The 24,553-nt window shown below is 39.9% G+C and overlaps 2 protein-coding genes across 2 annotated transcripts in view; both read left to right on the top strand.

Moving 5' to 3' along the window:
• Window positions 1-24,553, top strand: part of LOC131426216 (neurogenic locus Notch protein) — a 243,459-nt gene that overhangs the window by 171,387 nt on the left and 47,519 nt on the right. The window contains exon 5 of the mRNA XM_058588791.1: window positions 7,729-7,862. Coding sequence (XP_058444774.1) covers window positions 7,729-7,862 — 134 coding nt within the window. The remainder of the gene's footprint in view (window positions 1-7,728; window positions 7,863-24,553) is intronic.
• LOC131426219 (NPC intracellular cholesterol transporter 2-like) lies at window positions 12,084-12,775 on the top strand. Its single transcript, XM_058588793.1, has 2 exons — window positions 12,084-12,286; window positions 12,352-12,775. Exons 1-2 carry the CDS (start codon window positions 12,217-12,219, stop codon window positions 12,753-12,755), a joined length of 474 nt encoding a protein of 157 aa, XP_058444776.1. The 5' UTR covers window positions 12,084-12,216; the 3' UTR covers window positions 12,756-12,775.

Here is a 24,553-nt window from a genome sequence, read left to right as displayed (position 1 = left end):
CGAAGAGTGATCCCGAAGGGTGGTGGTCTACGAAATCGCTTCGACGAATGAATGGCAATGATCGACGAGTTCGATAAACTGCTCGTTTTACTCACTTTTCTACGGTTCCACCACCAGTTCAATCGGACAGAACCCATTGGCATTGGCCCAGCAGGGGGACGCTTCTTCTAAAACGGTTTTTTTCTCTAGTATCAGCTATCAGCAATTTGCAACAGCAGGTGAGGCGGCAGAACAGAACAGAACCCAGAAACCATGGGTCGAAAAAACGTTCGAATGGGTGCACCGAAATGGTCGATTAGACCCGAGATCAAAATATCAATATGACGTAAAATTGTATAATTATTCATCTATTATTGTTTCGGTTTTTCGCTCGCTCGCTCTATCCGGGTTCTCTTTTCCGCCAGCGAATGCAAAAAATACATGATCTTTCCTCCGAGCGTAGAAGGAGAGAAGGCAGAAGACGCCGAGCGGAGTACGCATGCAGTGCTAAGACAAAGGAAAGAAAACAAAAAAATGATTATGAAATCGTCGATAAGCTTTTCGTGTTTTTTTTGTTCACATTGAAACCACATTGATTCTGTCTTTTGTCTTATTGTTTTCGGGTTCCAACTTTTACCGCGGCCAAGTTTTGTCGGCGACGACGACGACGACAACCCGAAAGCGTTGAACAGCAGTGAAGAGGAAGTGATTAAATTCACATTCATAATAGGTTATTGATTTTTGTGTGCGCTAGCGAAGCGAACCGGCGATATCAAGAGGAGACACGAATAAAGTACTGCTGCGCATCATCGTTGGGGCTATCTGTCATGGTCATGCTAAGACTGATGAAGTTCGTCGCCCAGTTGCCAGTTTCTTTTCCCCAGATATCGAGCTCCGTCGCTTTTTACGTTGCTCTGCGGTCACGCAGATTTCGAGTGAAATGATTAATTTTATGACCCCCTTCTTAGAATGGATTACAATTTATTTGGTTGATAGATTTTGATGTATGATACACTCCCTGGTGGGCTTCGTGGATGGATTGAGGACAGGACGGGACGGGGGACGGTGACTACTTGATCCACTTTTCAGTTGCTGCCTTCCGTGACGACTTTACAACGAAGTGGAATCAATTTGCGGCTCTCTTCGTTTCGCCTTTCCCACCCAAGATAAAATCAGCACCACCATGGAAGCGGACGGCGGTCGTTCGGGCGCTCTCTCAATTACACCCCGGGTCCCAGTCGACCGGTTTGACCACTTGTCGCCTGGTGGGGTGACGGAGGACCGCTGTTAGCTGCCAGTAAATTAGTCTTGAAAAATAATAATTATCAGCTATGAATATCATTTCATATGCAAAAAGGAAAACAGAACCCGGAATCGCGTCGAGAGTTCGAACATTCTACACCGGCCGGGACAGAAAACGGACACAGAATGATGCTCTGCACTTTGTTATCGCCCACCTCTAGTGGTGGCTGGGACGACCGCCGCTGAAGCCGTGTCATCTGGCTCTCGATCATTACGGTGGCCACTTCTCGCATCACCGATATTCTTGTTCCAGGCGCTCGATGATTATGATACAAATTTTCTAACTCGTCGCACGCTCCTTTGCTCGCTTTGTCGGAACATCGCAGCATCGTCGGAACCAGTTGGTGCTTTCTCCTATCCTCCTTGCTTTTCGGTGTCGATGTTGGTGTACCATAACCGGACAAAGTGGACACAGCGTCGATAGAGAAAAAAATCATCATCCAACTACCGCCCCATTTTCCACTCGGAGCTGCTGATGTTATCACATTTAGCGCGCACACTCTATCGAGGGGTGCAAATTTGTGGCTCTGTCTGTCAGGGGCTCTTACTCTTCACATCGTGGCAGTGATCACCAAATCCTGAAAAGGATAGCAATCTATCAAACAACACAACACCACACCACAAATAGTTATCGGTACCGCTCTGTCATCGCTGCCGTTCCCATCCCAGGCCTTAAAAATTGGAAAATCAATCATTCTGGAGTTATTTCTCTCCATTTTATGTGCGCACCATGTCGGGAGAAGATGCAACGTCGATGATTAAGCCTTTGCAGCAGCGGCAGCAGCTACCGGATTTTAACGGTGGAATCAGGTGCTAAATAACTAATTGCACTGGGCCGAAATGGAGTTTCACTCGGATATCGATGATGGGGATCGAGAGTTTCATGTTCGGAAAGCTTGTCAAAGAAGCAGACATTTTATCAGTGATAATTGTAACATGCGCAATTTCGAATACAACAATTCCAAAATCAAAATACAGATAAGGTTCGAGCAGTGTATAATCACGTAGCCTATCCCTTCGTATGTCGTCTTAGGACAGAGTGACCCTTCTAGAGACGAATCCGTTAGTAACTTATGAGCATCAGCTGGGTCTATGCCAAAAACTTGCACCATACCGACACTCTACGATCTTCAATATCTTTGACCGATCCAAATCCACACCGTGTAGTGATTATGCCTTACTCTTGTCATTCAAACAGTTTCATCAGAACATTTCTTTTTTCATACTAATAGTTTCTGACACAGATTCGGGTTGATTTTTAAAACGAATTTGTTCAGATTTTTTTCGGTTATTTCACAAAAGCGTGACTCGATACTTACGTCAAATATTCGACAACATTCTCGAAACCAAAAGTGGCTGCAATCATACATTTAAATTTAGTCTTTAGTAACTTTCCTAAGAATGTGCATACACGCTCGTTCCATGTTACTCTAAAGTGAGTACAATTTCACTCACTTTCGTTAAAAGTGTAACTACTCTATAGTGAGTAAAGCTTGTTTACTCACTTTTGAGTAAATATGGTATTTGTCAAATTCACATTTACTCAGTGCTACAAATGGTAAAATTAGCTCAAGTGAGTAAATATTACTCAATTTAATGTGAATTGAATAAGGGATTCGAATATGGAATTCTTTACTTTGAACGAATACTGACTTACTTCTATCCAACGAATGAAGGAAGCCGCAACCTGTTCATCGGTCATTGGAAAGGATCCGTCTGCCTTCCTCCGTTCCACCTCCGACAAAGAGAGAAGTTCCGCTCCGATAAAGGGAAAAGTTTAGTGCACCTAAATCTTCACACAACGTTTTCAAAGCTCTGTGAGTAAAACTAGTTGTCAATTTAGAAACTGAGTCGAAGTTACTCATTCTTCTAAATCAATATTACTCACTTTTTGACATTTGAACTAAATAAGCAAAAGTGAGTACAAATTACTCACTTGAGAGTAACATTGAATGAGCGTGTATACTTCGAAAAAAACCTTGCGATTTTACATCTTATTAGATGCACAATGAAACGTCGCAGTTCACGCAAATTTACACGGAAGAACATTCAATTTTGTGTCTTCTCAATTCCATGACATGAAATTTATTGAAATAAAAAAATGATAGCCACCACCACAACTTGAACCGAGAATCATTGAATCACAAAGTACGACTGTTAATCGACAGAGCCACAGAAGCACCACTCATCTGCTAGACTGGCAAAAAGTGCATTTAAATGCATACAGTCGTACTTGCTAGCAGAATGCAAGTTACAGTCGAAACCAGTAAAATTCATGCTAATCTAACATTAAGTCATTACAAATGAAATTTTCCGTAAATTGACAAATTAGGTCTTTATAAATTACATCGTATAAAGAATTAAGCCATCCGAAAAATTCAAATTTTTCTGGTGTGCAAATGCTATTTGTCGGTTACATCACTTGTACGATTATATCTTCGAAACCCGGAAGTATTTTCAATTGCAATCTTCAAACTTGATGTATGATTCAATAGTAGCTTTCAAACGAACCCCGAATTGTTTAAATCGGTTTCAGCTATGTCTGCAAAAATTGTGTGGAGGTAAAAATTTCGTTTTGTCGGTTACGCCATTTATATCCGTGAAACCAAAAGTGACAGCCATTTGATCTTTAACAATCCGTTTCATCTTTAATGCTGATCTCAACATTAGCTTCTGATACTAGGCCTAACTTTGTAATCATTCCGAGAAAAAATAGTGTTCTGGCGGTTACGTCACTTATACCATTATATCTCCGGAACCGGATCTGGCCAGCCTAGGATTATAAAAATCGGTTGACAGCCTTCAATTCTCATTTCAACATTAGCTTTTCATACGAGCCTAAGAGCTTGTAACCTTTTCGATAAAAGTGAACGGAGAAAAAGTAAATGCATTTTGTCGGTAATGTAATATATGCCATTATATCTCTGGAACCGGATGCAAAATTCAAACTTGATTCGCAACCCAATAGTAGCTTTCAATCGATTTTTTGTAATTGTAATTGTAAAATTGAGCAGAGAGACAATAAATGCTGTTTGTCGGTTACGTCATTTATACCATTTTATCTCCGGAGGAAAATCTTTGAAAGGTGCACACACTGCCATTTTTCGATCTCTCGTCGAGCTAATTCAAATGATATAAAACACTAGGGATTTCCGGAGCTCCGATCGAGTGTCGGGTTTTTCCAGTAGTTGTTTTCTTTTCCATAGAGAAAGATAAATACAAATTTTCAACCCAAAAATGTTTCTTTGAGGCAATCAAAAAAGTGAGAGAGTTGCTGTCAACCAAAATCCTTTAACAACAACAATCTGCGGTCAGTCAGTAGATCGTATATTAATCAAAAAGTCAGAATAGAGATTCTAATTAGTGACACTTTAGTAATGTTGTATTTCACGTCTACCTAGCGGTGCATGTTGAATTATTATGGATTAAATTAAAAAAAAAATATTTTAAAAAATACAATATTAAATTAACAAAAATGAGTTGCTTTTCATTGAAGATTTAAAGTCGAAAGGAGAAAAAAAACAAAATTTTAAAATGCGCTTAGCGCAAAACGGTTGCAAATAATCCATTTCCCATCCAGCCCTACTCAATAACCTGTTACTCCGGAACCGGTACTTAGATCCCAATTAAGTTTATGAATTCAAGCTCGCCAGCCTTCCGAAACGGGGTTCGTCCATATAAAATATAGTCACTGGAGATTTCAATGCTGAAGAGCTGCTGTTAAATGTCGAACACTTGTGGTGCATTATTTCACATGTCGTTCTTTGGGAATTCTGAATTACATACATAAGAGCAATATCGGAAAATTAGACTTCACATATTTTTATTAAAATGAACCTTTACACACGTGCTCAATATGACAAAACATTTTTTTTTCTCACGAATGGAAAGACCAGTACAAACTCAAGAGTAGTTTTTTGAAAGAGCGGATATTTTTGTGTGTGTACTTTTTCCATACCACTAGGAAACGGTTAATTGAGGAAAACGTTGTCGAAGAAGAAGAAGAAGTTCTGGGAAATAGACTGAACACTAACAAAAGTAAAAAACACTGCAACAAATTTGGTGGCCAAAACCCCACCAGCATGGATCGAGCTCGGATTCAGAAAAAAATTGTCGGGTTCGGGTCGTGTACGGGTAATGATTCATTCATTTTTAACGGGTATTGGTTGAACGGAATAACGGATACTCGACCCCGAAAAATAACCTGACGGTTTGGGGTACAAAAAAATGTTTTTATACTCTATTGTGTACTCTGAGTGTATTAACTGACATAAGTATCAGTTAAGCAGTCAGTGATTTTCAAACAAAAAAATCATCGATCAGAAAACTCACTGAAGCAAACCTGATACTGATCTCACATGAAAGAAAAAATCTGTTGTGAAAAGTTCACTAGCGAACATTCTCTTTGATGATAATTAAGAAAAAAGTACTATCTGACATGAAAGCCACAAAGATGGTGAAGTGTCATTGATAAAAAAAAAACAAAGCATGTTTTACAGTTGACTAAAAAATATTACCCAATTTAGCTTGAATTTCATATGCAACAGGAGCGCAGGTTATCGCAACGCCAATTAATTCAAACGCGCCATTTAAATGCAACGTCTGCTGTGTGTTCGAGTCATGCAAAATCCTGCGCTCATGTTACTTCTATAAATCAAATTCATGTTAAATAGCGTTTTATTGGGTTTGATCTAATTGGTTCATGAGTGTAAATTTTGCGGCTCATATTGACCACCCTATGTGCATCGGAAATATCGCAGTCATTTCTCCGTTGCGAATTTTTTCCGGTAGAGATCGAACTGAAGTGTAGTGGAAATTCTGCATCGAAATATCATTGGAAGCTCTTCTCCTTTTCCCATATCTCTGAAGAGATATTTCTGTGGGTGAAAATTTGTCATCAAATTTCGCTGACGCAAAGCATCACTTGTGAACTTCGAGGTTCAGAGTTTTCAGCTTGTAGTGCTCTTACCAGAGAAAAGACCGAATAACCTTGATTGGTTAAAAGAAAAATACAGCAGTGAACCCAGTTTATATTTTTTTGGGCAATGATAAAAATAAAACTAAGTTCATGACGACTTTTCGGTCATCCTGGAGAGACATTGTCCGCACTTATTGAAGCCAGAAGTAGAGTAGTGAAGAAAAACGTCGTGCTTTTCGAAAACCCCTATTAACCATGAAAATGAAGCTAGCACTTAACCGCATCCTCTCATTCAACGACAGATCCAAAAAGGTGACACTACTGGGTCGAATAAAATGCCAGTAATAAATTCTCAGAGGAACCTGTGATGGCGATTGTGTGAGATTATGTGATCCAATGAACCGATAGTCATGCGAATTCACACCATCGCCTAGGCGATCGATCGTCTCACTCGCTACGGCGGTTTGTTGTGTTGTCGTCGACCATGGCAGCAAAACCCCGTAACCGACCGAACCCGACCGTTGTTTGAACCGGTTGCGATCTCTGTTTTTTTTTGCGAGGATCGTCGCAAGACCCTGATAGAGCAAGCAAGCAAAAAAAGATCGAATCATTTAGGAATGTAAATTAGTCTCACCAAACTACGCTAATGATGCCGTTAGCAGCAGTTCAATGATTGGAGCTATCGTTTAGTAAAGTATTATTTTCTCGATTTTCTGCCGGACAGCATTCCGAAGAACCATATCAGATTATCAAGCGCGCCAAAACCCGTTTGTTTACATTTGGCACCTACGGCCTTCTGCAAATGTTGCCCGACATTAGTCAAGCTTTCGACGCGATCTCTCTCTCTCTCTCTCTCTATCTCTAGCTCACTCTGTCGGTGGCATATTTCGTGTACCTCTTCTTGGCACTTCGGGCCGATGTAATCCCAGAGCAGATCTAAGTTATTGAAGGAAGCAATTTCGGTTTGACCCACTAGCATATTAAGTAGCGCTTCTTCTGAAGCAAAATGATCACGATCTTTTGATGATCATTAGCCGGCCTTTAAGATTTTTTTCCCGTGCACGGTGGAATTTGAAATCGATACACAATATGTTAATATGGTCGCACAGTTACCCTTTTTGTAGTTGCTACTGACAACCCGTGAACGAGTGAGTGAGTGAGGTGCAATTCGACCCGAGAGTGACATTTCAAAGCGGGCGACGATGACGCCATCTAGCGTCGCCTGCTACGACGATAAAATCACGAAAGTTATTTGTTCGACACCTCGCTCATTGACAGCTCGTGCAGCGCGGATACCCCGTGTTTCCAACAAATGATCTGATTATCTCCGATCGGCTCTACCCGAGAGGTGCGTGATTAGTTCAAAAACGAAAGAAACAGACAGAGAGAGAGAGAGAGACCCTTTCTCTGAAAGCTCGTGACTGCAGTGACAGTGGACCACCATTTTTAGCTATTTGTGTTTATTTGTTTGTCGTTTTCATCGCATTCTAAAAGCTTTCCTTTTTTTTTCTATCTCTTTTTTTCCACAGATGCATGTGCGAACCCGGATTTACAGGAAAAAACTGCGAATCGCATTACATTCCCTGCTCGCCATCCCCGTGCCAAAACGGTGGCACTTGTAAGCAGTCGACGAAATTTTCCTACGAATGCAAATGTCCCCCAGGTAAGATCATTGGGCAACTTGTCTTGATTCTTTCATGTTTTCAACCCTTGTTTCGAGCTCGATCGGGGACAGTTTCGATCGGACGATCAGCGTGTGTGTGTGTGGTATCATTAAGACATTTTTCGCATTTCACACCCGAAGTTCGATGGATCAAGATTGGCAGATTTATGCAATCTTTGTCTGGTCCTCCATTGGATTCGTTAGATAACATTCATTGAAGAAATGGGTTGGTTAGCTGTTGGAACAGATCACGCTTCTTCTACACGGTTGAAATAATGTACCCTTTTGTGTGTATTATTCGACTCATTTACTGGGACTGGGAAAACTCATTTGAAGTTTTAGTTACAATATTAGGAAAACAGTTATTGTTGAAAAACACCGAACCAGTTTGCTCCGCTACTGCTTGATGGATCTTCAATAAAAAAGCATCAGTTAATTTGGAAAAATGTACAAAAAAAAACTAAAATTTCTCTTTTGAAATTCTACAAAACGATAGCGAAGAAAACTGTATTTATTCCTTAAGTAAAACATCAACGTAATTCATTTTAGATGGTAGAACTTAGTGAAAAACCTTTTTCAATCCACCTAGTGGTGTAATGATGCCTTTCTCATATTACTTATATTTTCAAAAACATCACTAGAAGATTCTGTCAAGTTTCTTTTTTTTTAACTTGAATAAAATCAAAAACTTTCTTCGGTATAAACTACCATCACCTTTTCAATTTGTAAACAGTTATGTCAAGTTAATAAAAATTTAAATGTGGCAACCCTGCACGCTATACAAAATTGAACAAAGCACGCTGTGTGCTAGGTGGTAGTGTTTTCTTTTTCCGTACCAGAACGAACCGATTTTTTCATCATTTTGTATGACAGTTTGAAAGTTTTGATACTCATCGCCCTATAATTTCGGAACCGGGTGTCGGATCTGAAAGAAATTGTACAGTATCCCCTTTAAGACAATGAGAGCTTTTTTTTTGAGTCATGATTTGTGAAAATCGGTTTAACCGTTGCTAAGAAATCAAAGTGAGTTCTATTTTTTGGAGCTATTACCGGTGCGTTCGGCAGCGGAAACCGGGCACTAATAGTCCCAAAGTAGATTTATATATCTATCAACTAACAAGGTCTGTCAACTAGATGAATTTACCAGTAAATTTTATCAAAATGTGCACCTGTTTTCGCCATGGCTTGTGAATAAATCCTCATGAAATTGAAAATTTTTAGTGATCTCACTGTAATACCGGAACCGGAATTCGGATCTGGATCAACTTTTTGAAGAATTTCAAGACCTTTCATTTGCATCTTAGTTTGTAAAAATCGGTTGAGAAATTTCCGAGAAAATTAAGTGCGCATTTTCTCATAGATATGCACATATTGCCTAGTAATTCCGGAACCGGAAGTCGAATAAAGATTAAATTCAATAGCGATCTATGGGACTATAAGACCTTTCGTTTGTATTTAAGTTTGTGAAAATCGGTTCAGCCATATCTAAGAAAAGAGTGACATTTATTTTCATTTTTTTGGTGCATATCACCCTGTAATTCCGGAACCGGAAGTCGGATCGGGATAAAATTCAATAGCGATCCATGGTACCATAAGACCTTTTATTTAAATCTGAGTTTGTGAAAATCGGTTTGCATAGTTTCTATATGAGAAAGGTAAAAATGAAGAGAGTTCCACTTTCGAGTTTTCGATCAATATTTACGGAACCGGGAGCTGGAAATCGGTATAGCTGAAATCATATCATAAAACTTAAAACAATTTCGAATCAAATTCTAAAGAAATTTAACATATTTTGCATTATTGTTCATCATTGTTGTTGTTTTCATTCTAATACAATTTAATGGTTGAACCGATTTTCACATAAAAGGTTTCATTTGGATTTTAACTAACTTAAGCTTAAACTAGTGATCAAGTCCAAGGTTCAACTGGCTGGCACTTCTGTTTCCGGAGATAAAATGGAATAAATGGGGTAACCGAAAAAAAAACGCACTTTTTACTTATTTGAATTTCTTGAAGTTGACCAAACTGTGGTCTACATGCTTAAGCTTGTTTGTGAGATACTACTGAGTTATTCATCAAGTTCACATGCGCAGGATGTCTCTATTGAAAGCTAGGGGAATTTTTATTTAGTGACCCCATCTATCTGTCAAGCCGAAAATCGAAATTGCCAAAATTGAAATTTCCGAAATCGAAATCTAGTGTCATCTCGAAAAAAAATCTTTGAATAAAAATGACTGGGACTTTTGAGATTTTGAAATCGAAAAAAATTTTTTTTTGGTTCCAAATGTCTGAGAAATGTATGAAAAGTCGAGGTCTGGTGTAATCTCAAAAAAATGTGTGTCAGAGAATTGACACAAAAAAATTTGGAATAACACCAGATCTCGACGTTCCATGCATTTCTAAGACAACACAAGAAAACCGCATAACTTTGAAAATTCGCATAGAATAATCGCGTAACTTCGGAAATCCGCGTAACTTTGAAATTCAGTGTAAAAAACACATAAAAAAGATCTCACTGTGCATAACAAAAAAATTGAATTTTAACGAATGAAGTTTGAAAATGTATCAGAATTTTGAGTTTGCCAGGCTTTCAAACCCTGTCTCAATTTTTTTTTCAAATCAAGCATCCAAAAAAAGAATACTTGGTTACCAAAGGTCTCATAATGTTTACTAGCTGTTAACAACCACTAAAACACACACACGTTTAAGCTTAAAAAAATATTTATTGAAAAATGAGTTAAACTTAACTAAGAATTAAATTGTGTGTTCAGCCACAAGTGGTGACTTTTCAGCCCTATTAAGTCATCATTTGCTTCCGCAATTCTGTGATTTTTGTGTAGGGAAAATTGTAAACCTACTTGTATTGTGTACTGGGGAAAATGAACTTCAATACTAACTTACTAACTAATACAGAAAGCAAATCGAATCAATTGAAGATTGCATCGATTTTTGTCATAATTTGCTTATTATGTGACATTACATCTAATGGTTCTATATTTGTGAGTCTGTGTAACTCATTTGTACTAAACCTGATAAACTGATAAATTGAAGACGGAACGCGGGCGAAGAATGGCAGAATTTATGAGTATTTTGCATGAATTGGTTAGATTAGATGCAGAAACACAATAGGAACCTTCTCACATTGCAGAACAGTTTTAAACTTGTTGCCTGTTTTTAAGGCATGACAGTAGCAAGTTTTGAATGAATGTTGGTAAGCAGAATAATAATCAGAATAAAAACTCTTCCAACATGGACCTCCTAGGTCTGATGGAAGTATGATAGCTGTTTTGTTGTTGATTTTCCGAATCGTAGAGTTTAGGCTACGTGTCTCAAAGGCAACCATTAAACACTACAAACATAAAAAAATATCGGTGTAGATTTTTGTTCATTTATGTATCAGATCCTACTTTGATCAATTTAATATTCATGTTATTCTAGCTCAATTATGAGTTAATATTCTAATGGAGTTGTCTACGGACAATTCATTTTTACTTTTCGTCTTTAATTAATCAGTACATTAGCACTTTCTGTTGAACTGCTAATGCCACCTAACATAAAGGATTTAGCGTTTTATATTGAATCGTACGATGACGTTAGCAGTACAACGAAAACTGGTAATGCACTGATCAGTCGAAGACGAAATGTAGAAATGAGAACTTGAAGATTTTTTTCTTAAATTTTATCATTTATCATTTAATTGGAACTTTTTAGATTTCTATGTTACTTACGGTTAAGTTCTACTTAAGTTCTAAACCATTCACACGTACCACGAAATATCAAACACTACAGAGCCGAGTTACGAATCTTCAAGTCCACCAACTTCGGTATCCTAACCAATACTGTATCGTTCGCTCCCGAATCAGATGTTGATTGATTGCAAATCTAACGGAAATTTCCATCTTGATAGTTGGTACGTCCTATGCCCGGCAATTGAATTGATGGATGACTGATAAGCCGGCCGGTTTCAAGTTTAGAAAAGCACGGAAATACCAGAGCGATAAGACCGGAGGCAAATACTTTTGGAGTTCTAAAAATAATTCAATTACTTTATTTAATGTGTGGAAAATCCTGACTTTATCTAAGACGAGAATCTTCCGAATTCTGCGTATCAAAAGATTGACTTCATGCATATTTGCAAAATACGTCAGCCACCCTACCTTGATTAGATTATCAAAACATTACGTTGGTCCCCCGCGTGAAATTCGGCACGATCAATCTACACACACACATTCCTACCGAATCCAGGATTTCCCGCTATCGTTTTTCCGTATATAAAAGACTTGCCCGCCGAGTAGTTCAAACATCAGTCTTCCTCCAGTTGACAAAGTGAAAACCTCCTCTAGCTAACGCAAAAATGTACAAGATCCTGTTGATTGCCGCTCTGGTGCCAGCTTTGGTTCTGGCCCAAACTCCGGTTACCCAATGTAAGTATCGAACGGTGCCATGGGTCAACAATTCTTAAATCTTCAATCTTCGAATTCACGCTCAGGTCCGAATGGAGCTCCCCTGCCGGACAGGGTGGACATCAACGGTTGCACCGGAAGTCCGTGTAATATTCAGAACAACGCCCCAATCATCGCCCACGGATGGGACATTGTAAGCCCGGTCGATACGGAATCCTTGACTGCTTACATCAGCATCCGTCTGGCGGGCCTGGAGGTTCCATTCCCGATCCCGGAAGAACTCGTTGATGCGTGCCAAGCCGGTACCGCTCCGGGAACTTGCCCGGTATCGGCTGGACAATCCTTTGACTATACCCTGGATCATCCCGGTATGGAACTGCCGGTAGAAGGTGTTACCGTACAGGTTGAAGTCGGTTTGACCGCTGCGGATAACTCGGCCGTTACCTGTGTGGCCTTTGATGCCTACATTGAACCCGCAGCCTCGGTTTGAATGTTTCATGGATCGATAGAATAAACGGACTTTACTTGCTTCTTTAAGTTGGTGTCAAATTTATTTGATTGGAACTGGAAAAATCCATCATGGTTCGTCACTGATCAAGTTCGGAAGGGATAAGGCAGAGGAAATCTAATATATGACGTAACCGGCAAATCCCAATATTTATTGATGCGTCAAAATTTTTCGGAGATGCCTGAGTCGATTTCGAAAGACTTACGATTCGTTTGAAAGCTACTATTAGGTTATTTGATGAGCGCTCACAATACTAATGACCAAATGTTTTAATGGGACTATTAAAATGGCAAGAGAAGGGTATTATCACACCACAAGTTGGATTAAGACGGTTTAAAAAAAAAATGTCCTAATCATCAGATTTTCAAATTTACGCTTTCTGCTTTTAATTCGATGCTTCGAGCCATGCATTACTTTAGTAATGAAAGAGATCTCTCCTGAAAGTCGCAAGTGTCACTTTTCCGTTCGCAGCTACAGATTGCATGCTGAACGAGAGGTTAAGAAATTGTTCTAATAGTTTATTGGTTCCACTATCCAATCTTTTTAAATTGTTCTTTGCGTTCTGGATTTTTTCCTGAAATATGTAAGAAATCCTGTGTGGACAAAGGTATAGTATCCAACTACCGTGGAATTGCTGCTTTGTGCACTGTATCGAAGCTGTTTGAAATTATAGTTCTGTATTTTATAACACATAGTTGCTCTGACTACATATCTCAGACTCAGCATGGATCCATGCCAAATCCATCAACTTCCCCAAATTTAGTAACCTTCATCATACGTTGTTTACAATCACGACTACCAGTAGATTCTATATACACCGATTTCGTTGCTGCGTTGGACAAAATCAATCATCAATCATAGCGATTTCCATGTTAAGTAAACTGGGATTAAACGAATCATTTTTGAATTGGCTTCGATCATATCTAACTGGTAATGAAATGGTAGTGAATTGTACAACCTCTGGAGTTCCCCAAGGAAGTCACCTTGGACCGTTCATAATTTTATTGTATATCAACGATCTAAATTTTTCGATCAAGTGTATGAAACTATCGTTCGCCGATGACTTTCATATTTCATATTTCAAAATGGTCTGTATTCAAGTTCGACTATAATATTCCACAAACTGTTCTCGAACGCGCATCGTCTGTTGAGGACTTGAGTGTTTTTTTTTTTTTTTTTTTCAAATAAAATTTTTATTAGGCTCATTTGCTTTAGCTTAACGTGGCCGATTGTCTTGTTGTTAGGGAGAGAGAAAGGGATGCCGTATTACGGGGCGGCATACTCCCCAGTTAGTAAGGGGACATAGGGAGGGTGGGACCTACACAGTATTGAATTGAAATTTGAATACATCATTGGTTTGTGGCATACATCTTTTAGACACATTTTGCGTTCGATGAATCTTCATGTTTTTCAGCTTGTAGCAATGAAGAGATTATTCTGGATTGGGATGCTTCGTTGGTGTGTTCTGACGTTGATGTGACGTTTTTGGGTAGCTTCCAGCAACTCAGTCAGTTCAAGGCAGGTGCATGCTCCGAAGCATCGTTTACACAGGCCATACTTCCAGCAACGTAAAGAAGAGTGCGGTAGAGCTGTAGACGAGAAAGAGATAGGGAGAGCACTAAATTTGAGCATTGATAGTTTTCAAGAAGTTATAGATGAGAGTCATATAAGGAAGATTTCGAGTTGCCAAGACGTCGCGGACTGGTACGAAGGGTGGTATACCTCGGGCCCGAAGGGAACCTATGAGTTGGGACCTGGCATCACAATACTCGACACATGTCCAAACAACATGTTCGATGTCATGATAACCCTCACCGCAAACGCAGACACCACTCTCAGCGAGCCCCACACGACGGAGATGCGCGCTGAACATATAATGATTAGACATGAGCCTTGACATTACACGAATAAAGTCTCGGCTCACGTCTAACCCCCGGAACCAAGCTTTCGTCGATACCTGTGGGATTATTGAGTGTAACCATCGTCCCAGAGTTCCACTATTCCATGTATTCTGCCAGCTAGCTAGAGTTTTCTGACGACAGCAACTGGAAAATTCATTGAAGCAGATTGGTCTTTCATAGATATCACCTTCTAGTGCGCCCACCTTGGCTAACGAGTCCGCCCTCTCATTGCCCCGTATGGAACAATGTGAGGGGACCCAAACCAAGGTAATCTGGTATGATTTTGCAGATAAAGCACTCAATTGTTCCCGTATTTTCCCCAGGAAATACGGTGAGTGCTTTCCAGGCTTCACTGAACGGAGAGCCTCAATGGAACTGAGACTGTCCGATACAATGAAGTAGTGATCTGTGGGCAGAGTGTCAATGATCTCAAGGGTATACTGAATTGCAGCTAGTTCTGCGACGTAAACTGAAGCTGGATCACTGAGTTTATAGGAAGCGGTGAAATTTACATTGAATATACCGAAGCCAGTGGACCCGTCTAGATATGATCCGTCAGTGTAAAACATTTTATTACAGTCGACTTCTTTAAATTTATTATTAAAAATTTTTGGGATCTCTTGAGGGCGTACAGGATCCGGGATTCCACAAATTTCTTCTTTCATGGATGTGTCGAAAAACACAGTAGAATTAGAAGTATCCACAAAATGAACACGATTGGGAACAAACGAAGAAGGATTTATATTCTGAGCCATGTAGTCAAAATATAAGGACATAAAACGAGTTTGTGAATTAAGCTCGACGAGCTTTTCAAAGTTTACTATCACCATCGGATTCAAAATGTCGCATCGGATTAGCAGTCGATATGAGAGATCCCAGAACCTGTTTTTCAACGGTAAGACGCCCGCCAGCACTTCAAGACTCATCGTATGGGTTGATTGCATGCAACCCAAGGCAATACGTAAACAACGATACTGAATTCTTTCCAGTTTAATGAAATGAATATTCGTAGCGGAGCGGAAACAGAAACATCCATATTCCATTACTGACAATATCGTCGTTTTGTACAACCTGATCAGGTCTCCTGGGTGAGAGCCCCACCAAGTTCCGGTTATTGTACGAAGGAAATTGATTCTCTGTAGGCATTTTCGTTTCAAATACCTAATGTGACATCCCCAGGTACCTTTGGAATCGAACCAGACCCCGAGATATTTAAATGTGAAAACCTGAGCTATGGTTTCACCCCCTAGTTGAAGCTGTAATTGCGCAGGTTCTCGCTTCCTTGAAAATACAACCAGCTCAGTTTTCTCCGTAGAGAACTCGATACCCATTTGAAAAGCCCATGTCGACAAGTTGTCGAGGGTATCTTGTAATGGTCCTTGGAGATCGGCAGCTTTGGGTCCTATAATAGACACAACACTGTCGTCGGCAAGTTGTCTTAGCGTGCAAGATGTGTTGATACATTCATCAATGTTATTTACGTAAAAGTTGTATAAAAGGGGGCTTAAGCATGAGCCCTGAGGAAGACCCATGTAACTGAATCGCTTTGTCGTCAAATCACCATGCTCAAAATGCATGTGTTTCTCGGACAATAGATTATATAAAAAGTTGTTCAAAACTGGTGAAAGACCATGCTGATGCAACTTCTCAGATAGAACGTTAATGGAAACTGAATCGAATGCCCCCTTGATGTCGAGGAAAACTGATGCCATTTGTTCTTTACGAGCAAATGCCATTTGAATTTCTGTTGAGAGCAACGCTAGACAATCGTTCGTTCCTTTGCCCCTGCGGAACCCAAATTGTGTACCTGAAAGCAATCCATTTGTTTCGACCCAATTGTCTAGACGGAAGAGAATCATTTTCTCCAACAATTTCCGAATACAGGAAAGCATAGCAATCGGCCGATACGAATTGTGATCGGAGGCTGGTTTTCCAGGTTTTTGAATAGTAATAACTCTCACTTCTCTCCATTCGTGTGGGACAATATTACCCTCGAGGAACTTGTTGAATAAATTCAACAAGCGCCTTTTGGCAGAGTCGGGCAGATTTTTCAACAAGTTGAATTTAATTCTGTCTAACCCCGGGGCTCTATTGTTACACGACAAGAGCGCAAGTGAGAACTCTACCATCGAAAACGGTGTTTCGTTTGTATTCAATGTCGCGACGCGGGATATCTTCTGTTCCGGAACAGAATCAGGACATACTTTCTTAGCGAAATCAAATATCCAGCGGTTAGAATATTCCTCGCTTTCGTTCGCGTGATTTCGATTGCGCATGCGACGGGCCGTATTCCAAAGAGTGCTCATTGCTGTTTCTCTCGTTAATCCGTCAACAAACCTTCGCCAGTAACCGCGTTTCTTAGCTTTAATCAGACTTTTCATTTGAAATTCTAACGCCGCGTATTTCCGATAATTATCTGGAGTTCCGTTCCTTCTAAACGAGATGAAGGCTGAAGCTTTTTTCGTTTTCAGCTCTGAGCACTCTTTGTCCCACCATGGGTTGGGAGAACGCATACTAGTTTGCGCGCTAGGTACTCGTTTCGTCTGAGCTTGAATTGCGGTGTCAAGAATCAAGCCAGCCAAAAATGTATACTCTTCCTCCGGAGGAAGCTCCTGTGATGTTTCTAGTTTCTCAGACATCGAGCTCGCGTAACGTTTCCAATCAATGTTTCGTGTGAAATCGTACGAAACATTGATTGTTTCCGATGGTCTTCCACGGTTGGTGATAGAAACTATGATCGGCAAGTGATCGCTACCGTGAGGATCACAGATTACCTTCCACTTGCAATCTAACTGTAGCGAAGTCGAGCAAAGGGATAAATCCAGCGCACTTGGTTGTGCTGGCGGTCTAGGATTCCGTGTCATTTCTCCCGTGTTTAGAATTGTCAAATTGAAGTTGTCACACAGATCTTGGATTAACGAAGAACGATTATCATCATATAAGCAGCCCCATCCTGTACCATGCGAGTTAAAGTCCCCTAAAACCAGCCGCGGTGAAGGAAGAAGTTCTATGATGTCTGCAAGCCGACGATGCCCTATCGAGACTCTGGGAGGAATGTAGATAGAAGCTATACATAGATCTTTGCCTTTAATATTAATTTGGCAAGCAACAACTTCAATTCCCGGTGTCGAGGGGAGGTTAATACGATAAAATGAATAGCACTTTTTAATCCCTAAAAGTACCCCTCCATAAGAGTCTTCTCGGTCCAGGCGGATTATGTTAAAATTATGGAAGTCGAGGTTGATGTTAGAAGTAAGCCAAGTTTCACTCAAGGAGAATACATCGCAATTATTAGTATGTATTAAGTGTTTGAAAGAATCAAGTTTTGGGATGATACTTCTGCAATTCGACTGAAGCACAATGATCATATCTTCGATTCTCAGTGGTAAATTATCCATCAAAAGATACGATCGCTGCAAGGAGGGGCCATTGTTCAGTCAACTGTTTTAAAAATGTCCTTACTGTTGGCAGTAGAGCAGTTAGGAAGCTTTTCAGAGGATCAGTAATATTGAAGGCTGTTAATATCCAGTCCACGATATCAGAAAATTTCAATAATCCAGCGTTTGTTGGATTTTCTGGTTGTGCTTTGGGGTCATTCGGGTTTTTTGATGCCCCAGGAAGTGCTGGGTACTCCTTATCATCCCTAAGTTTTTTGAACCCAGGAGGTGTTTGCTTCGGTTTTGAGTCAGCACTTTTTGTTTCCGTTTGGTTCTTTTGTGACGAAGAGGACAGTCTGAGGCCTTTACGAGGAAGCTTGGGAGAAGCCAGATTTTGTCTTTTCCTGCTTCCTTCAACCTGTGTGTAGGAAGGTCCTTCGCCTGGGTCGTCAGAGGTATCCTCTTCAACTGGCAAGATTGCAAACGGGTTCTCAGGGGTCGATGGAGTGGTTCTTTTTAAGATTTCCGCATAAGAACGTTTGGAACGTTCTTTCACGGATCGCTTCAATTTCTCCGCACGCTGTATGTACGTAGGGCACACCGAAAGATCATGAGGATTCTCCCCGCAGTAGCAACACTTTTCCACTGCTCTTCTGCAGAGATCGTCCTCATGGGCCTCTCCGCATTTGCCGCATCGCAGTTTGTTGCAACAATAGGTTGCCGTATGACCTAGCTGTTTGCAGCTTGTACAATGCATTACCCGCGGTACATACAGCCGAACAGGTAGACGAACTCCACTCACTACCAAATAATTTGGAAGTGCAGATCTGGCAAAAGTCACGCGAAATGAGTCCGATTGGTAAAATTTACCATCTATCGATTTGGAGTGCAATTGCTTGCACTCCAAAATTTTCACTGGTTGAAGGTCGGGGTTTTTGAAACGGCCTACCCCGTCCTTCATCAGATCTTCGATTGTCAGACTTTCGTCACGGACTTTTTTTTTTAAACTTACTTTTAATATGTTTTAATAATGAAATCAGTGGCGTCTCGTTCTTATGTGCATCTCGTGCACTGCACAACCGTTCAAATTGAAGGAACTAACTGCATTCCCATTCGCATTTCATTATTTTTTTAGTTTCTCTATTTAGTCGTCGGTACCGAATAGAAAATAATGAGCGATTTATCCACAGCATAATATGCAAAAAATCACCCTAAGTTGCTTGTGCTTGCTGGTCAAACGATCTTTTCATATCACACGGCTCTCTGAACTTGTGCACTTTGCCTTGTACATCGAGTTCTTGTCGCTGTGTTTGTGTCTTTTCCGTACACATGAGTTAATGCACAGATTCAAAAAGAGAGGGAATTATTCAGCTCAGCTCTGAGATTTGTTCTTCTCTCTATCAAGTTTGGTTTTGTGAGAACTTGTATGCATGCACACCTTTAGGAGAGGCTTCGTTGGTTTGTGCTTATGGCAGTTGAAAACAAATTGCTGTCTCCGGAGATGTCAGGTTCACAGATTAATCTGAGATTCACTTATTTTGAATATGTTGCACCTAAAAATCTTCAAATTGCTAGGAAAAAAAAACAAAGTATCCTACAGAGCGTTTTCTTGCTCAGACTGATTTTTGGTTCGCACACAGAGACTTAAAAAAAATGATGATATTATTGACAGATTTGCTGAACGTGCAGCGGATTTCTTCTGTTGTATCGATAATACGAAAAAAGTTCAATAATAAAAATCCCATGCAAAAGTATGTCGATATTTCATTGTATTGAAAAACACAAGCGAATATCGATTCCTCAATCTTTAGTTCTTTAGTTTTCGCAGTGCACAACCCGTAAATTTTGCCACGAGACGCCACTGAAAAATCTGCAATTAATCATTTGTGGCCATCTAGGATTTTGAATTATCAATTAAGAATTTTTTGTGACAATAATTTCAATAACTTACCGTCTCGAAAGTACAAATTTTAAGGCGATTTAAAAAAATATCCACAAACCAGAAGTCATCATCTTGAATTTTAGGAATTCTAAAACTATTAATTTTGAATCTCCACCCACGAAGCGTGCCAAAACAGTATCTATAGTTTCTTCAAAAAATCATGAAACAATTAAATTGACCGTCCTAAACAACATGCACAAAGGTGGCTCTCTCATATTCGTCAAATAAAATACACATGATTTCTAAACACACATAGTTAGTGCCTGTTTTACTAGCGAATAAAACGTGTCGTAAGCCCACTGTACTTATTCAGTGAAAATATTTCGCATTTCTATGTGTCGGTTTTGCACAATACGATGTTGTGTGCCTGTTTTGGCAACGAATTTCACCTTAATGTTTGTTCATATAAATGTTCTTTAACTTTGTAATTTTGCTTGTTTCCACCGTAGAAGGCGATAAGATCTTGAGAGTATTATGTTAAGAATATTACATGACCTAACCTGTATTGCTTCCAAGCAATAGCTCAACTGTCGTGTGTTCTGCTATCTATAAAAAATATAACAATTATATAATAGAAAGGAGAGAAAAGACTGGAATCGAGTCACTTTATGACGGGGAAAACGGTTCGCAAAGGCAAAACTGCTAAGCATTAAAAAAAACCGCAAAATTTCGAAGATTTACATAGAAAAGCTTTATATTTTTAGGTATTTTATAATATTAATTCAATCTCATTTTGTTAAATTGGCGGAACTACTCTCAGGTCAGTGTAGTGCAAAAGACGTAGCCTCACGTCAATACTTTCAACTGTAATAACTATGTGAATGTACATTTTTCGAGGGGCATGCGGTGTCCCTATTTATGCCACAGTTGACCATCAATGTTAACTTCTCTCTCTGAGCAGCCTAGATAGCCGTGTAGTGTCGGTAGCGGTTTCCCAACTGGCTAAGAATAACGCTACGGTCCACCTGTACCGGTGGTATAAGTCCACCAAACAGGTAAGCCGTGTGGCATCCGGCGGAATTATTTTTTACCAAGAATTGATTCACTGGTTTCCTGTTCCATGTCGTAAAAGGCCACAAAAATAGGAACTCCTAAGTCAAGGTGTATTTCCGTGCCGATGGCTGAATGGCTGCAGGAGGTTAAACATTGCAGTCGTGAACGGAATATCTTAGGTTCTTCCTCAAGGTGGTGTACTATCCCCACTTTTATGGAACCTAGTCGCTGATGGTTTGTTAAGGAAACTTAATAACCTTGGATTTCCGACTTATGGTTTTGCCGACGATTATCATATATTGATGACCGGTATAAGCATTAACACTCTCTTTGATTTAATGCAGCAAGCCCTGCGATCTGTTGAACAATGGTGTTGTCAGGTTGGATTATCTGTAAATCCGGGCAAAACATCAATGGTGCTTTTCACTCCTCGTAGGATAATTACAGGAGCTCGTCCGTTGCAGTTCTTTGATTCAGAGGTCACTGTGGTCGATCAAGTTAAATACGTCGGGGTTATTCTTGACTCAAAACTGAATTGGTCTGCTCACATTGACTTCAGGATTGAAAGAGCATGGCTTTCGGCCAATGCAGACGAGCTTTTGGAAAATCATGGGGACTCAAACCCAGATATATTCATTGGATCTACACAACTATTGTTAGACCAATTTTAGCAATGGATGTCTTGTATGGTGGCAGAAAGGAGAAGTCGCGACAGTTCAGTCAAAGCTAAATCATCTCCAAAGGATGGTCCTAATGGCGATGACAGGAGCACTCACGACAACTCCTAATGCTGCTCTAGAGGCGCTACTGTGTATTAAACCACTACATGTATTCCTAAAACAAGAAGCATTATCTTGTGCATACCGTCTTAGGGTTACAGCGCTTTGGAACAGTAACCCATTAGATTATGCTACCAGCCACACTCGCTTGTGGTCTCAAATGGTTACGTGGGATGAGTTTTTACTCGCTCCTAGTCACCTAACTCTCACATGAAGTTTTCCTTTTAAAACATTCAATGTGAGCTATCCTCTTCGTTAGGAATGGTTGTCTGGTTGTCTGGAACGACAACTTGATGAACACATAGTTTGTTTTACGGACGGTTCTCTGTTGAATGGTCGTGCTGGTGCTGGTGTCTACTGTCGTGAAATGAGGCTGGAGCAGTCTCATTCACTTGGTAGATACTGTACTGTGTTCCAAGCAGAAATCTACGCAATTCTGTGTGGAGTACAATCGGCACTTCAGCAGAGGATCTGTGGTAAACGTATTTATTTTTGTTCCGACAGTCAGGCAGCCTTAAAAGCACTCAGTTCGAATGACTCACGGTCGAATCTAGTGATCGCATGTCGAACTCAAATTGAAGACCTCAGCATTTCAAATGCTGTTTACTTCTTATGGGTACCCGGTCATTCTGGTATTACTGGAAATGAATGGGCTGATGAGTTGGCTAGAGCTGGTGCAACGAATGATTTCGTTGGTCCTGAACCAGCTTTACCACTTTCAACTAGTTGGATAAAGCACAAGATACGTTCTTGGGCTGCATCCAAACATGCCAGCTACTGGCGCAGCTTGCAAACTTGCGCTCAGACAAAAGCATTTCTACCAGATTTAAATCCGAAAATGTCAAAGTGTCTACTGCATTTCTCCAAGTATCATTGAAGTATTCTGGTCAGAGCTCTGACTGGACATTGCAAACTCAATTATCACATGGCTACTATTCAACGTGCTGAATATTATTCGTGTGATTTGTGTAAATGCGATTATGGTACTTCATATCATCTGATATGTAACTGTCCCGCATTGACGCAGCTACGTATCCGGGTTTTTGGTTCTCCATACATGGTTGAGTCTGTGTATGCGGAGCTTAAATTGAAGGATATTCTCTCGTTTCTCACCCAATGTGGTAAGGAGCTATAGTCAGAAGGGTTCATCGTTCTTCCTGGAGTGAATGAATCCCTTCTGTATTCACCTTAAATAGGGTTTAGCAGATTGTTTGGCATCCTTTGGGGGGTACCGAATTTACTTCTGCTCGTACATACTGCGAGTCGTTCTGCATTCTTCCGGGAGTGCAGAATGGTGTCGCTTTTGTAAGATCTCTAAATCCTCTCGGGGGTTGGAGGTTTTATTAACAGCAGACTGTTCGGGACCTCGTAGAGGTTCAGAATTTCCTTCTGCTTCCACTAAATGTGATCCTCAGCAGATTGTTCAGCATCCCTTAGGGGTGCAGAATTTACTTCTGCTTTTATGTGTTTTTGTGTCGTCAATTTTTCCCATCCTCCTAGTCCAACCCTTACCATTTCCTTTCAATCCTTCCCTCTTATATATCGGGAAAATGATGCTAAAAACAAATTTTTGGCAAGGCACAAATCTCCAAATATCAAGGGGAACGTGCCATTTGAGCCAATTTGTTCTGATTCCTGATTCCTGATTCCCTATTTATGCCACCAGATAACTTCTACATCTTTTGATCCAAACTACCCAAATTAGATTAACCACAATATTTGCTGTTGGAAAACGCAACAATTTCCTACTTTAATAAGACACCATGCAACGTCTCTAGATTTTCCTTTCTTGAAATTGTACGATATTCGAACCTAGTCACATTCGGATTGACTGTTCGACTATCAACAACTGTAAAAGAATTTTCAAAAGTCATCATCAGTAGGTTAGATTCTGAGCAAAATCTTCAAATTTTTCGGAAGTTCCCGAAGATGCCAAGTCCACGCGGATGATTTCTGTAATAGTCTATAAAGTTCAATTTGTTATCTTAGAAGGGATTGAAACAAGACTGCATTCAACAGCAGATTCTCATTGCGGCGAGAAAAAGGAAGGCGAAACATGGAAAATGGTGGAAGACCTGCTACGAAAAAAATTACAAAAAGTTGAGAAACGGTAGACGAAAAATGGAAGACGAAGGACGCAAAGATGAAAAGTCAAAAAACAGAAGCTGATAGACGAAACCTATAAGATAGAAGATAGAAAACGAAGGACCTGAGACAAATGACGAATGACGGGAGACGAAAAACAAAAGACAGAAACTGAAAGATTGTAGATGGAAAACTAAAAACGGAAGATGAAAAACAAGAAATGAAAGACGAAATATGGAAGACGAAAGGCGCCAAGATAGAGAAAGATAAAAGTCGGAAATGGGAGACGGAAGTACTAAGATGGAAGGTAGAAAACGAAGGACCAGAGACAAACGACGAATGGCAGAAGATGACAACCGAAAGATTATAGATCGAAAACTAAAAATTGAAGATGATAAACTAAAAACGAAATACAAAATATGAAAGACAAAAGACTATAGATGTTAGGAGAAAAATTGTGAAAAAAAGACAGAAAACGAAAGATGAGTAAGCCAAATAAATCAGGAAACAAAATACAAAAGATAGAGGATGGAAAACTAAAAATGAAAGGCAAGAAATGTAAAAAGAAAAGCATAACATAAAATAAGAGATGCATAAGAGGAGATGAAAGATGGAAGACGTCTAAGTAAAATTTCTTTAAGAAAGATAGAAGATAAGAAATTAAAAGTGAAAGATGGAAAATATTAGATGATAGAAGGGAGAG

This window comes from Malaya genurostris, chromosome 1 (genome assembly GCF_030247185.1).
Source record: "Malaya genurostris strain Urasoe2022 chromosome 1, Malgen_1.1, whole genome shotgun sequence".
NCBI lineage: Eukaryota > Metazoa > Arthropoda > Insecta > Diptera > Culicidae > Malaya > Malaya genurostris.
Note: the sequence above shows the minus strand (reverse complement) of the source record. Positions and strands in the feature narration are given on the sequence as shown.